This window comes from Macrotis lagotis, chromosome 8 (assembly GCF_037893015.1).
Source record: "Macrotis lagotis isolate mMagLag1 chromosome 8, bilby.v1.9.chrom.fasta, whole genome shotgun sequence".
NCBI lineage: Eukaryota > Metazoa > Chordata > Mammalia > Peramelemorphia > Peramelidae > Macrotis > Macrotis lagotis.
Genome location: NC_133665.1, coordinates 111,624,672 through 111,638,998, shown reverse-complemented (window position 1 = coordinate 111,638,998; position 14,327 = coordinate 111,624,672). Strand labels below are relative to the sequence as shown.

At 39.2% G+C, this 14,327-nt stretch overlaps 1 protein-coding gene across 1 annotated transcript in view; it reads right to left on the bottom strand.

Annotated features, from left to right (window-relative positions):
* The window catches only part of CCM2 (CCM2 scaffold protein), a 112,346-nt gene extending 98,859 nt beyond the window's left edge, over positions 1 to 13,487 (bottom strand). Inside the window, exon 1 of the mRNA XM_074198219.1 lies at positions 13,399 to 13,487. Coding sequence (XP_074054320.1) covers positions 13,399 to 13,428 — 30 coding nt within the window. The 5' untranslated portion in view covers positions 13,429 to 13,487. The remainder of the gene's footprint in view (positions 1 to 13,398) is intronic.
* Positions 13,488 to 14,327: the final 840 nt, after the last annotated feature.

The following is a 14,327-nucleotide window of genomic DNA, read 5'->3' as shown; positions in this document are numbered from 1 at the left end:
TCATTAGCTCTCACCTGCACTTTGAAGCTACTTAGGACCTTCTTTGAAATTCTCTCCTCCCTTAGCTTCCATGAAATTAGTATCCAAGGGTTCTTATAGGAGTATATTACAGTCTATTCTAGCTCGATAAAGGATATGGATTATACTTTTCTGATACAGACAACACTAACACCAGGGTAATGGCAATAATAATGAATTTCAAATATCCAGCCAACTGACAAAAATCTCATTCTGCTCAATCCTCAATAACAATTTCATCCCTTGGAACACTGGGGAAACAGGATGGAGGGCAAATCCAAAAATTAATTCTAAGAAAAAATTAGTTAAAATTTTGATTCATGGATTTCTGTTAGTTTACAAAATGACTGAAAAATGTACCTTAAGTGATTTAAAATACATCCAGGTAATTAAGGCAGTTGGCACAATGAACAAGAGCACTGGATCTAAAGTCAAGAGGACTCATCTTTTTGTTCAAATCTTGGCTCAGATATTTGTTAGTCATATGAGTCTGGGCAAGTCACTTAATTCTGTTTCCTCAGTTTCCTCATCTGCAAAATGTACTGAAGAAGGGAATGGCAAACCACAGCTGTATCTTTACCAGGAAAATCCTAAATAGGTTTACAAAGCCAGCCATGACTAAAAAAGTGAACAACAAAGATGATTAAACTTGGAAAAAAAACATGTAAAGTTCTCAATTCAATTCAAACAACCAGTTGGAAACAATTATTTAAGGTAACTTGAAACAAAATTAAAAACCAAGTACTTGTTCTAAAAGTAATCCCTAATTGTAAGTGTAAAACATTTCAAACTCTTCAGTCACTGAAATCATTATCTTAATCATTACTTAAACAGTATTTTTTTTTAAATGGGAAGGTATTGTGGATCTAAAGGAGCTATATTGGATGTGATAAACGATCAGAGGCTAAAAATATATAAATAAAATGTTAAAGGCTCCCAGTCAGCACTGCCCTGGAACTCAATTAAGGTCCTCAGATTTCCCTCAGCTCGGTTTGGTAATTTATCAAATTAACAAGATAAATAAACACGTATTTTTTTAAAATGTCTGCATGAAGCAGGAATTATTATAATTTTAAGTACGAGTCACAATTTTATTAATTCTATGCTTTCCACAAAATCTGCAACTAAGCTTGTTAATTAAGCTTAAGACTTCTGTCTTAAGGATTCTCAGCAGGTCAGTTGAAGGTCATCATAAAAGAAATGGCATTATTACCCTGTCCTGACAGCTGCAGTTAGGCTAGGATACTCTGTCAAAGAATTCCTGTAAGCTTCCTGAAAGTGTCACAACTTACACTCACAAAGATTCTGAAGTCATCACTACTTCTTGGGGAACAAAAGAGAGAGAAAAAGAAAAAACAAAACAAGAAATTCCTGACTGATGGCCAACAGAGAGCAGAACAAAAGAACATAACTCTAGCCAAAGTACATCATGTTCCAAAAGCCCAGACAGGTGTAGCACACTATCTTTCCAGAAGTTAGCTGGCTGCCTTTCTTCGCTTATGTGTATTGGACTTTTAGAGGGCTTTGTGAAAGGTACTAGAATTAAAAACAAGTTACCTCAAAGATAAAGAATGATGGAAATAGTTAATGTTGAAATGACCATGAATAAAAAATCTCTAAACTGTTCGAGTCCTCTGACCCAATAATACCATTCTGGGCAAACAACTCAAGTCAAAGATTTAATAAAGAAAGGAATCATATGAAGTAAAATATTCATAGAAGCATTTTTTTTCCCTCTAGCAAAAATAAAATGAAATTGTGGTCAATCACCAATAGGGAGTGACAAAATAGACTGGCACATGAAATATTATTGTGCTGTAGGAAATAACTAACGAAGAATTCATAGAAATATGGATGTATTCACAAAAAGTGATATAAAGTGAAGTAAGCAGAACTAGAAAAACACTATATGTGATAAATACAAAGTTGTAAACATGAAGACTACTGTAAGAAATCCAACCTACTAATTATAAAGATCAATTTTGGTCCCATAAAATAGATGAAATTAACTTTCCTTCTGCTACAGAAGAGAGTGGAAAAAGAGAGGCACTAAGGAATTTTACATCAGACTTAGAAGTTAAGTTTTATTTAATTGTTGTGTTTTTCTTCTGTTCAAGAAGGCTTCACCACCCGGAAGAGGGGCATATTCAGAAATGATTATCATATAAAAACAAAAGTCATCAATAAAACTTATAAAATTTTTTAAAAAACCCAAATCATCTTTTTTTGGGGGGGAAGAGAATGAATTAATTTATTCGTATAAAATTACATTCTTGTAATTAAAAACAAGTAAAAACCACACTAATTACTAATTACAGGAATCCCTCCAATATATACAGGTACATAAAGATATACATATACACAAAATAAGCCATACACATACACAAACACACACTCTTACATGGTCCACTGAACTTTAAGATCAATTTTATATCATAACCCCAACCTTTTTACTAAAAACATCTAAGAAATTTAGTAGGTAAAGACCAACTTCAAATTATTCTGCAAGTAAAAATCATCTTTCATACTTACCTGCCTACTGTTCTTAAACTACTTAAAGTTGCATTTTAGGCAAGCCCAGCCATGATTCTCTACACCAAGGGTCTAATAGTATAACTTTACATATGTTAGTGACTGCATGCCAACATTTAAAGAATTTTATTTCTGAAAAATCTGTCTCTGTTCTTTTTTAAAATGAATAATAATAACTAATATTTACATAACATATAGCATGTGTGAGGCACTGAGTTGAGAGTTTTACTAATGAATTAATATTTCTCTTTAAAAATCTTTTTATTTTGAATCATTTTAACTTGTTCTTGTTGCATCTTCATTTACAAATCGATCAGCAATAAGGAAAAGAGAAAGAAATGGAGACAGAGAGGAAATAAAACTATACCAATTTGCTGATATAATATACTCAAAAAACTCCTAGGAAATCAGCAAAGACACTATTTGAGAGACAATTAATAGTTTTAGCCAACCTGTAGGCTACAATAAATCCTCAAAAAGCAACTGATTTCCACATAACAATAACAAAATCCAAGAGATTTCTGGGATTCAGCTACAAAAGCATAAAAGACTCAGATTCCATTAAAAAGTATTCCTTAAAGAAATAAAGAACAATTTTAATAGCTGGAGTGCTTGTGACAATACTAACAAAGTTAATTTACACTTTTAATGCTATAACAATCAAATTACCAAAAGGATACTTTATCAATTTGAAAAAATAACCATAAAATTTGAAAAAAACAAAAGATCTCAAAGGAAAAAGATGTAAAGAAATAAGGATTAAGAGAGAATGGTACTAGGGTTGGCTAGGTGGTGTAGTGGATAAAGCACCGGCCCTGGAGTCAGGAGTACCTGGGTTCAAATCCAGTCTCAGACACTTAATAATTACCTAGCTGTGTGGCCTTGGGCAAGCCACTTAACCCCGATTGCCTTGCCAAAAAAAAAAGGGGGGGGGGAGAATGGTACTTCCAAGCCTCAAACTGTACTAAAAAGCAGCAGTCATCAAAACTAAGAATCAAAAACAATAGAATTCAATAAATTAGTGTCTAATAAAATGGAAAGCAAGTTATCTAGAAATAAATACTTTATTTGATTAAAAAATTGTTGGGAAAACTAGAAAGCAGTCTGGCAGAAATTCATAGTACATTCTTAATGGACATGTGACCTTAATATTAAAAATCATACTATTAAAAATTAGAAGAGGAGTAGATTATATACCTCTCACAGCTACGGGTAGAAGATGTATTCTTAACCAAATGAGAAAGAGGCAATTACAAAAGATAAAAATAGCTAACTTTGATTACAGGAAACTGAAAAGCCTTTTTGCACAGACAACATTAATGAATCTAAGATAAGATGGATGACAGATTGCTTTCCGTGGGGGGGGGGAAGTAAGATGGGGGAAAATTGTAAAACTTAAATAAAAGGAAAAAAAGATAAGATGGGAAGTTGTTGAATGGTGAAAAAATGTATCAAATTTCTCTGACAAAGACTTAGTATTAATAAGTAGACTAATAGCCATTCTACAAAAAACAAGGGGTCAAAGGACATGACCAGCCTTCAAACAAATTACAAAGTATTCATAACCACATGAAAGAAGGCTTCAAATCTCTATTTTTTTATTTTAATTTTTAAAAAAATTTTATTTATTTAAGGCAATGAGGTTAAGTGACTTGCCCAAGGTCACACAGCCAGGCAATTATTAAGTGTCTGAGGTCATATTTGTACTCAGGTCCTCCTGACTCCACGGTCAGTCCTTTATCCACTGCACCATCTAGCTGCTCTGGCTTCAAATCTCTAATAAGAAGAGAAAGGCAAATTAAAACTCTGAAGTTTCACTTTGCATCCTAGAAATTGGCAAAGATGACAAAAAATAGCGGTGGTCAATGTTGTCAGGATTGAGAATGATAGGCACACTCATTTCTGGTTGGTGAACCTGTGAAATGGCACAACCCTTTTGGAAAGCAATTTGGAATTATGTAAATAAAGTAACAATTCATACCCTTTGAAGTAATATTCATACCCTTTGTAATACAGATCTTTTTACTAGGTATATACCCCAAGAAAGATAGCAATAAGATAAAAATTCCCATATATACCAAAATATTTAGAGAAGCACTTTTTTTAGGGTATTTTTTTTTTTGCAAGGCAAATGGAGTTAAGTGGCTTGCCCAAGGCCACACAGCTAGGTAATTATTAAGTGTCTGAGACCAGATTTGAACCCAGGTACTCCTGACTCCACGGCCGGTGCTTTATCCGCTGCGCCACCTAGGCGCCCCAAGAAGCACTTTCTATGACAGTAAAGAATTAGAAACAACAGATGCCCATCAGCTGAGGAATGGCTTATACAAACTGTGGTATATGAATTTAATGACCTTTTCCATCTCTCACCTTGATTATTTCAGCAGTCTCCTAATTGATCTGCCTACTTCCAAGTTTCTCCACCCTATTTCATCCTCCTCACTGGAGAGAACAAGTCTGACCAAGATACTCCCTAAATTCCACAGCTCCTTATTGTTTTAGGAAAAAACATAAATTAAGAGCTCTCTTTAGTTTTTTAAAAATCCTTCACCAGCTTAACTCCAGCCTATCCTTTTGCTCTCACTGCACACCACTCCACCTACAAGCTCAGCTAAATGGACAGCATGACTAGTCTTCACACACAACATTCCAGATCTCCCATATTGGTGCCTCTGCATGGTTGTCCTCCATTCCTTAGAGAATCTAGATTTACAATTACCTGTCTCAGAGATATCTCAAATCCAACACGTTTGAAACTGAACTCAATCTCTTTCACCCTAAACCTAAGGTTTTTCCAATCCAGGATATCACAATGACTTCCAATCTAGGAGTCATCCTCAATCTTTACCTCACCCTCACTTCCCAAATTGAGTCAGCTGCCAAATCATGTCGGTTTTACTTCCACAATATTTTTCCACATTGTTTCCTTCTTTCTAATCACAGAGCCACCACTCTAGTGTGTAGGTCACCCACAGCTTTCGAACTGAGTCTCCGTGCTTCCAGGTTGGCATGACCAAAGTTTTTCTTTTCCTTTTTTTTTGGTTATTGCAAGTAATAGGGTTAAAGTGGCTTGCCCAAGGTCACACAGCTAGGTAATTAGTGTCTGAAGCCGATCTGAACTCAGATCCTCCTGACTCCAGAGCCAGTGCTCTTTCCGCTGTGCCACCTAACTGCCCCATGACCTGTTTTTGATGGAAACCATAGTGGTTTTCATGATTCTCTTTTCCTTTTCTAGATGTTTATAACCTTTATTTTAATATGATCTGAGGATGTTAGGAATCAACATCAAAATCACTGGTTTAGATGCAGTTTACAAAAATCTACTTTTCCTTTTTTTTGAAAATCAAAACATTTATCCTTTTCCAGGTTAGTCACACCTCTCCCCCACTCCAGAATCTAAGATGACAGAGTGACTTATCAACCACTACTTATCAATTATATCAGTCACCCAGAGTTCTAGAGACTAGCACTCAAAAGACAGCTAAATGTTCTCTTTTTATTCCCTTATTTCAAATGTTAATCTCCCCCCACCCCCCCACACACTTTTTTTTGGTTTGGATCTCTAAGTTCATTGGTGTGAGAGAGACCCTCAATAACATCAGCAACAGTTCAGAAATTTAGTTATTTAGGGAACTGAGAAGTTAGGTGACTTACCAGGAGTCATATAGCCAGAACATTGAATTCAGGCCTTCCAAACTCCATTAGCCAGTTTTTTTTATCAAGGAGGCCAAGCTGTCTTTCCAAATCCCCATGAGCCATGTTTACTCTGTCCTTGCCATTCCAAAGATGTTGAATAGCTCTATCCTCTCTATCATATATTGACTTCTTTTTTAGGTTTTTGCAAGGCAAATGGGGTTAAGTGGCTTGCCCAAGGCCACACAGCTAGGTAATTATTAAGTGTCTGAGACCAGATTTGAACCCAGGTACTGACTCCAAGGCCGGTGCTTTATCCACTATGCCACCTAGCCGCCCTGGCATCTATTGACTTTCCATCCAATCCATCCCTTCTTTGCTCTTCCTTTCCCTAATTTAAAATTAGCTTTTGGGCATTTAAACAGCTTCATCTATCAGTAGTCACTCTTTCCTCTGACTTCCTGTACCATTCCCTGTGGTACAGTGTTTAGATGCTTTGGAGTCTGATAGATCTGTCTGAATCCTTGGGTTATGTGACCTTGGGTAAGTCACTTGATCTCTGTGAGCCTCAGTTTTCTTCTTCTGTAAAATAGACAATAAAAATACCTTCCTCATAAGGGTTATGAAGATCAAATGAGATATTTGCCAAGCACACTGCAAACTTTAAAGAACTGTATACAAGACATTACTATTGTTACTACTAATCATATCATTACCTTGTAATATTTACTTTTCTTCATGTGTCCTATTTGCTCAAGTAGACTGTCAGCTTCCCAAGGACAATGATTATGTCAAATACTTCCTGCTATCTCCACTGACTTGCATTATTCCAAACATAGTGGGCCCTATGAAAACTTCAATGTGTTTATACAAATCCTCTTGTTCTGCTGTATATATCTTCATTAGCTATATATATTTTTTAAAAAAGCTAAACAAGAAGTATACAGAAGTGACAATTTTTAAAGTACTACATCAAGGAATCTTTATAGAATCTTAGGGCAAGGAAGATAACAAAAATAATGAGAAAACACCCAAAAGGAAACTGAGAACTTCAATAACTACAGTCTCACATGCCTACTTTTTCATTTCTGAGAATGCACAAAGGTATCAAGGGTACATTTAATGAAAATGAAAAGGGAACAGGTAGATTTTCACAAATAATTCTCTTCTGTTTACTACATCTTTAGGATCTACACAACTAACTAAAAGTTCCAAACATATGTCTATTGGTGCAAAATAGCATTTGACTTGATAGAGTAGATGCACTTTATAAAACTCCTCCAACAAGCTATCTCTCATACATATGTTAAGATCATACAAAACAGAACCACTGTTTTGTGACATCACAAGCATGAACTAAGGCAGAAAGACACAAAAGGTGTATTAAATAAGATCCAAATGGAAAAGGATTCTTCAGAGCTGCTTAAGTCCTCCAGAGTTATTGTCAAATACTAACTGGGACTACTGCTTCAATTCCACAACATTTACTTACAGAAGCTCCCACAGGTAAACTCATAATCATTCATGATCATTTATCAATGAGACTGGTCTAACATTCCATACAGGAAAAATTGAAAAGATGAAAAATGTCTACTATACAACTTTTAATGGCATACAATTAAAGTTCAATCCATTGAATTACAGCATTTAATGGTAAAGGCAATGCAAATGAGTAGGAAACAGAATTGAAGGAAGAAAGGTTAGACTACATTTGGGGAATTTAGCAATGTTTTTAACAATTTCAAAGGCTCTCCAGTTCAAAGACTCATTTTTTTCTGAAAATTGTATTGATACCTTTTGTTTTTAACATCATTGTTCTGTCCTAATATTCTCCTCCTGTCCTCTGAATTGAACACTCACTTTTAACAAAAAGTTAAAATCAAGACCAAGCTACAAAATGATCACATTTGATACAAAATAAAAGAGTTTGCACCTGGAGTCCCTCAGCTCTACTGAGAACAGGGAAGTATTTTACCAGATGTTCTTTGGAATCTAAACTGAAGTGTCATATTTTAAAACATAAATATTCTTCATGGAGTATATGCCTTAAGTGAATATTGAAACACCATCATCTCTGGAGTATTAAAATGGTGGGTAACCAAAAAGGCAACAGAGAGAGATTGCATGGTGGACATGAGTAAGTTATACACTTTTTCTAAGATTCATCCAACGCTTAAGAACTGCATTAAGAAGGCTGCCTGGGTAGGAAGTTTGAAGAGGGATAAAAGAGATGGCACTCGAGTGGGGCTCTCAAAATATCAAAAAAAAAAACCCAACAACAACAACAACAACAAAGGAGAGCCTCCAAGTCATTGGCTGAATGTTCGGGGCAGAGGGAAAGGTTGAGGGGAGGAGGGAACAGAAGACTATGGGAAAGAATCAAACAGGGTCAGAATATGTCTTGTAGTCAAGAGACCAGGACTCTGAGTTCTGGCCACTTCATTTCACCAAACCAAAAGTTTACCCCTCTATGAAATAAACCTGTCTATCTTTCTATAGTTTTTCTGGAAGTAAAACACTTACCAAACATTTATGTGTAATAGAAATAGGAATTAACTCATCTAATTCCTTAAACCAGCCTCTCTAATAGGGGAATCAGACTACTTCCGGTGACAAGGGACTTATTACCAAGAACAATGAATTGCTGGTCAAAAGATACTGAGATTCTTTCCAGTTCTAAATCATCATTTTTTCTTTGACACCATGATTTTTCTTTCTCAGATCCTGAAATCCCCAAGACCTAATACAACACACTATAGCAATAATTTTGGGGGTACCTTATCTTGGATTAAGTGTTTTCTTTGATTAATCAATTAATTGAAAAACATCTATTATTGTGGACTAGACACTGCAGGAGGTACTGGGAATACAAAGATAAGAAATAATTTTAAAAGATCTAATTTAAAGATCTAATTTTAAAGATCTAAGTGAAATTCTTAAATATGCAATTCATTTATAACAAAGAATCTCTTTAAAACTTTTCTTCAAAAGAAAAAACCTTTTCTTGATCAGCTTCTCCAGTAAAATGGAAGTTCCTTGAAGGCGGAGATTATTCCTCTTTGTCTCTGAATCTTTACACTTATGACTGTGCAAGGTAGGCAGCAGCTATGTTCATTTAATTGAAAGTAATTAATGAATTAATTGAAAAATTGAAATATTATTCCCTAAGTACACGGCCATTTATCTATAGATGGCAATAGATTAAAAAAAAATTTTAGACAAATGAGTTGCTTTAGTCACCTAAGGCACTTTGTATTCAATTTCCTTAAGAAAACATGAAATTGAATGCCAGTTATATAGTATATTCCTTTTTTTCTGACTTTCCTCAAGACTTTTTTTTTCAGAATATTTCATTTGAAAGCAGGGATAGATCCTATTAATTACTTAATTCAATCCTTCATTTAGCAGATGAACAAACTGGGGCCTAGTAAAGCGGCTTCAAAGCAGCATGTAAAAGGCCAGTATTACCTCTCTTCTACAGGACAGCACCTAAAGAGCCTGCAGACAGGGGGCGGCTTGGTGTCATAGTAGATAAAGCACCAGCCCTGGAGTCAGGAGTACCTGGGTTCAAATCCGGTCTCAGACACTTAATTACCTAGCTGTGTGGCCTTGGGCAAGCCACTTAACCCCATTGCCTAGCAAAAACCTAAAAAAAAAAAAAAAAAAAAAAAAAAAAAAGAGCCTGTAGACAGCTCGGAAACCAGTCTCACCCTACACACCCCCAGTTCTCTTCTCTATGTATAAACCTCAGTGACCTCATCAGTTCCTATGGATTTAATCATCCTCTCCAAAATTTTGAGTCCTAGATCCCTAAAGCTTTAATTCTTTGACACCAGGTGCTTGTTGGACATTTCAAATTGTATGACAAAGAAAGAACTGACTCTACATATCCAGAAAGCTCTCTTCATCATCCCCTGGCTCCAGGCAGCCCCCTTCCAAATGTCTCTATTTCACTAAAGGCACCATCATTTTTCAGTCTTGAAGGTTCATGATCTTGGTATTATACTGGATGTTTCACTCTCTTTAACCTCATTCAAGCCATCAGTTGCCAAATATTGCCATTTCTACCTTTACAACATTTCTGGTGACCAACCCCTACTCTACTCACTCATACTGCTATCAACTTCTTCAGGCTATAGTCATTTCTTGCTTAGATTTCTGCCAAGTAACCCTAACCAGCATCTCTGATTCCAGTCTCTCTCCACATCAACTCATCTTCCCACAACTGCCAAGATGATTTTGATCAAGGTATTTCAGTGGCTTCTTCTTGTTTCTAGAATCAAATCTCATTTCTTCTGTCTAGCTTTTAAAGACCTTCACAACCTAAGCTCATCTTATCTTTTCAATCTCATTAGCTATCACCTCCTACACTCTGCAAACCAGTCAAATGGGCCTAATCTCTGCAGTTTACATAGGACACTTGGCTTTGCCTGGGCTATTCAATCTACTATATCCTGGCCTCACCTTTGATTCAGATTCCTTTCCTTCCTTAAAGATTTGGTTCAGTAGGGCAGCTAGGTAGCATAGTAGATGGAACACCAGCCCCAGGAGGACAAAAGTTCAAACCCTACCTCAGATACTTATGAGCAAGTTGCTTAACTCTGATTTAAATTTTTTTTTTAATTAAAAAAAAAACAACCCAAAGCCTTGGCTCAAACATCATCTTATATTTGCTAGTGTTCTCCCTTTCAAAATTACCTGGTATTTAACTCATTTATATTTACTTGAATTTCTTATTCCTATTTATCATTTATGCCAATATATACTTTCTCATTAGACGCTACTCTTATACCAATATATACTTTCTTATGAGAATATTTTCAATACTCTTTATTTCAATGTTTTTCTTTACAGAAACTTGCACAAAGTCTAATAATTAATGCTTAATTGATTCAGCCAAAACTCATACCATTGTGATTAGTTCCTCTCCTCTGGAGGTTCTTGACTTACCAATATACTTCCCAACTGGTGGCACCCAGAACTGAACACAATAGGATAGACAGGGAACAGCAGAACTATTTCCTTCTTATCCTACAAGATCTGTGCTTCTCTCCCTGAGGCTAACATAACTATTAAGTTATATCTTAGCTTATTAGCTTATATTATCTTAGCTTTTTGATTGACCATCAGATTATCTATATTATTATCTCTAATCTGATTATTATCAGATTATTTGGCAATCATTAGATTGCCAAACTTAGAATCTAATAAAATTTTCAGTTTTCAAACTGTTGTTGAATTACACCTCCCCACAAATTTTGTGAAGTCTATTTCTTGAATCTGTTGCATTTGTCTCTACCAAATTTCATCTTCTGAAATCCAATCTAATAATTTGTTCTTTCCCTTCTAAAAGTCATTTTTCAGTAGCAAAGAAAATGGGGTACTGATACCACCTCTTTATAGTCAGTTATCCTCATTTTAGGCAACTTGAGTAGTGGTCCAATTCTTTATTGATCCTTTTGCCCAACACAGCTTAAACGACCCTGGTTGTCTTTAGTACTCTGCTAGTCTCAGATCCTTCAGAACTTTAGCACCCTGGGGACAATTGTTATAGGAGCATGTCATACTTTTGTATGCATCTGGGTATCTCTCCTTGCTTACATTTTCTGCACGTTATTTTCTGTAAATCTAAAAATTGTTCTTGAGTTCTGTATCTTCAAACTGGTCTCTTCAAACAGCTCCCACTGTTCTTCTTCTTTTGAATTATTTCCCTTTGAGTTCACTTTCCATTCTTGAATATCCTATCAGTCCTGAAATATAAAGTCTGGCGTGTGTGACAAACTATGCCCAGCTTTCCACTCCTCTTTCCCATATTTTATTCTTTCTTTCCTAAGGAGAAATGTTTTACCACGTAGGTAAATACTCACGAGGTCTCAGACAATTACAATCCTGCTTGAATGGGGAATTTGAGGCAAGTAGGTGGTAGTTAAGAGTGAGGGTCTTGATATCTCAAGAAAATCTAAATTCAAATCTGACCTCAGATACTTACTATGTGATCTTAGGCAAGTCACCCAACCTTTCTGCCTCAGTTTCCTTATCTGTAAAATGAGGAAAAACAGCTACTCCCATTCTTGGGAGGACAATATTTGTAAATCGCTGTGCAAGCTTTACAACGTTTATCTAAATGCTACTATTACCATTAGCTATAATTTAGATCTCCCCCATGTTCTAACCTTGACCTATTTGCAGACCAGTAGACCAAATAAATTTAAGAAAAATCCCGTCTCTCCCACAGCAGTATTTCTAGCACTCTTTGCTGCCACCTTTCTACACGAAGGTTACTGTATGTAAAGCACTGAACTGCCCTTGTAAGTTAATTTTAACAACCAGGATGTGACAGGTGTTACTGTAATGCACAAAAACCAAATTTAGTTCTTTTCCCTCATTTCATATTCATCTGCCATTATTAGGCAGCCACTAAAATGATCTCTCCTTTGTGGTTTTCCAATTAGGTCTACAGTTGAAAAACCTATGAATTAAAATCATCTTTGGGGGCTGATGTCTGCCAAATAACCATTTCTCTGTAAAACCCCAACTGTAACGTAATTTCTTAATCACCAAAGTAAAGACATTTAAACCAGCTTTTTACATCATCCCTGGCTCATTACTGCACGTGGCTTCAAGTGACATCTATCTTATGTGGGCCACCGGAGGCAAAAATTAATTAAAAGGACAAAGTCTAGGGGAAGATGTGTACCAGGTACTAAAACCGAGGGCGTGAGTTAAGTCGATGTTTATCTCAAATCTCTGAGGCTTCACTTATCCGTCTGTAGACAAATCTCAAAACTGACCGCTTTATTCAAACACGCGTGCATTCCATTATTATCTCTATCTGGCAATCATTAGCTTGCCAAACTTGGAATCTAATAAAATTTGCAGTTTCCAAACTGCCGTTGCATGCAATTTTATGTAGTCTTATTTCTTGAATCCATTTTCAGCCAAAATCTAGCGGAGGCTCCTGTTTTGGGAACTTGTTTCAATGAAAGCCATCTTTTAAGATGTCAAACGTCGGGAGCTGGGAGAGGCGCTCGGGCCGCCGGCGCCCGGGCGCCCGGAGCGGGCATCGCGCGGCACAAGCGCCCCCCGTGCCCCCTCCCGGCCCCTCCCCCAGCACGCGCGCGCTTCCCACGGCGCGCCCCCGCCCCCGCGCGGCAGGACCCCTCCTTCCCGCCGGCGCCCCCCGCCCGGCCCCGGCGCCTCCCCGGCCGCGCTCACCTTCTTCCCTTTCTTGCCCTCCTCCTCCATGTCTCACGCGCGGCTCGGGCCGCGGCGCGGCGCCCCCGGGGCCCCCCGGCCGCGGCTCGGCGCCCCCGCCCCCGCCACGGCGGCTACATGCCCCCCGCCCCGCCGCAGCCTCCGCTCCGTGCGCCTCCGCGTCGCCGACCCCCGGCCCCGCCCGGCCCGGCCCCCGAGGCTCGGTCCGCAATGGGACAGGCCGCGCCCCCCCGCGCCCCGCCCCCGGCTTCCGGGTCTGGCCGCGCCGTCCTATGGGCTTGGCGCCTGGCCGGCAGGCCCGCCCCCGCCCCGCCCCGCGCCGGGCGCGCGCGGCCCTCCCTTCCGCGCGAGCGCGGGGCGCCTCAGGGACGGCGGCGGCGGCGGCCAACTCGGGACCAACTTTTCAAGCCTACCGCCATCTTTTGGGCGTAGAAGTTCCCAGCCGGCCCCGCGCGCCCGGGAGGACTGAGGTCAGTCCTCCCGCAGCCCGGCCCGACGGCGGCCTCGTGGATGGGGGGGGAGAAGTGGGGGAAGGGAGGAGGGAACGGAGGACGCAGGCGCAGGCGGGCTGGGCGGGGGGGGCGCGGGCGCCGTCCCCTCCCCCCGCCCGGCGGCACGCTGGCGGCCCATTCAAACCCGCACAGCCGCCGCCCGCCCCTTCCCGCCCTGCCTCGGGGCGGCCGGGCGCGCGCGCCCCCTGCGGGACGCCCCGGGCCCAGGCGCCGAGTCCGTTCTCGAGTGCGCGCGTGGACGGTGCTTTGTAAAGGACACGTGTGGGCGCGCGCGTGCTTCACGGCGGCGCCTTCCCCGCTCGCTGTTGCGAGGCTTGGCCGCCTGTCAGTCACGGAGCATTCAGGAAGCGCCTCCCGCCGCTTCCAGCCTGCAAGCACAGGGAAGGCAAGACAGCCTTGTGAGAACTAGAAATACAA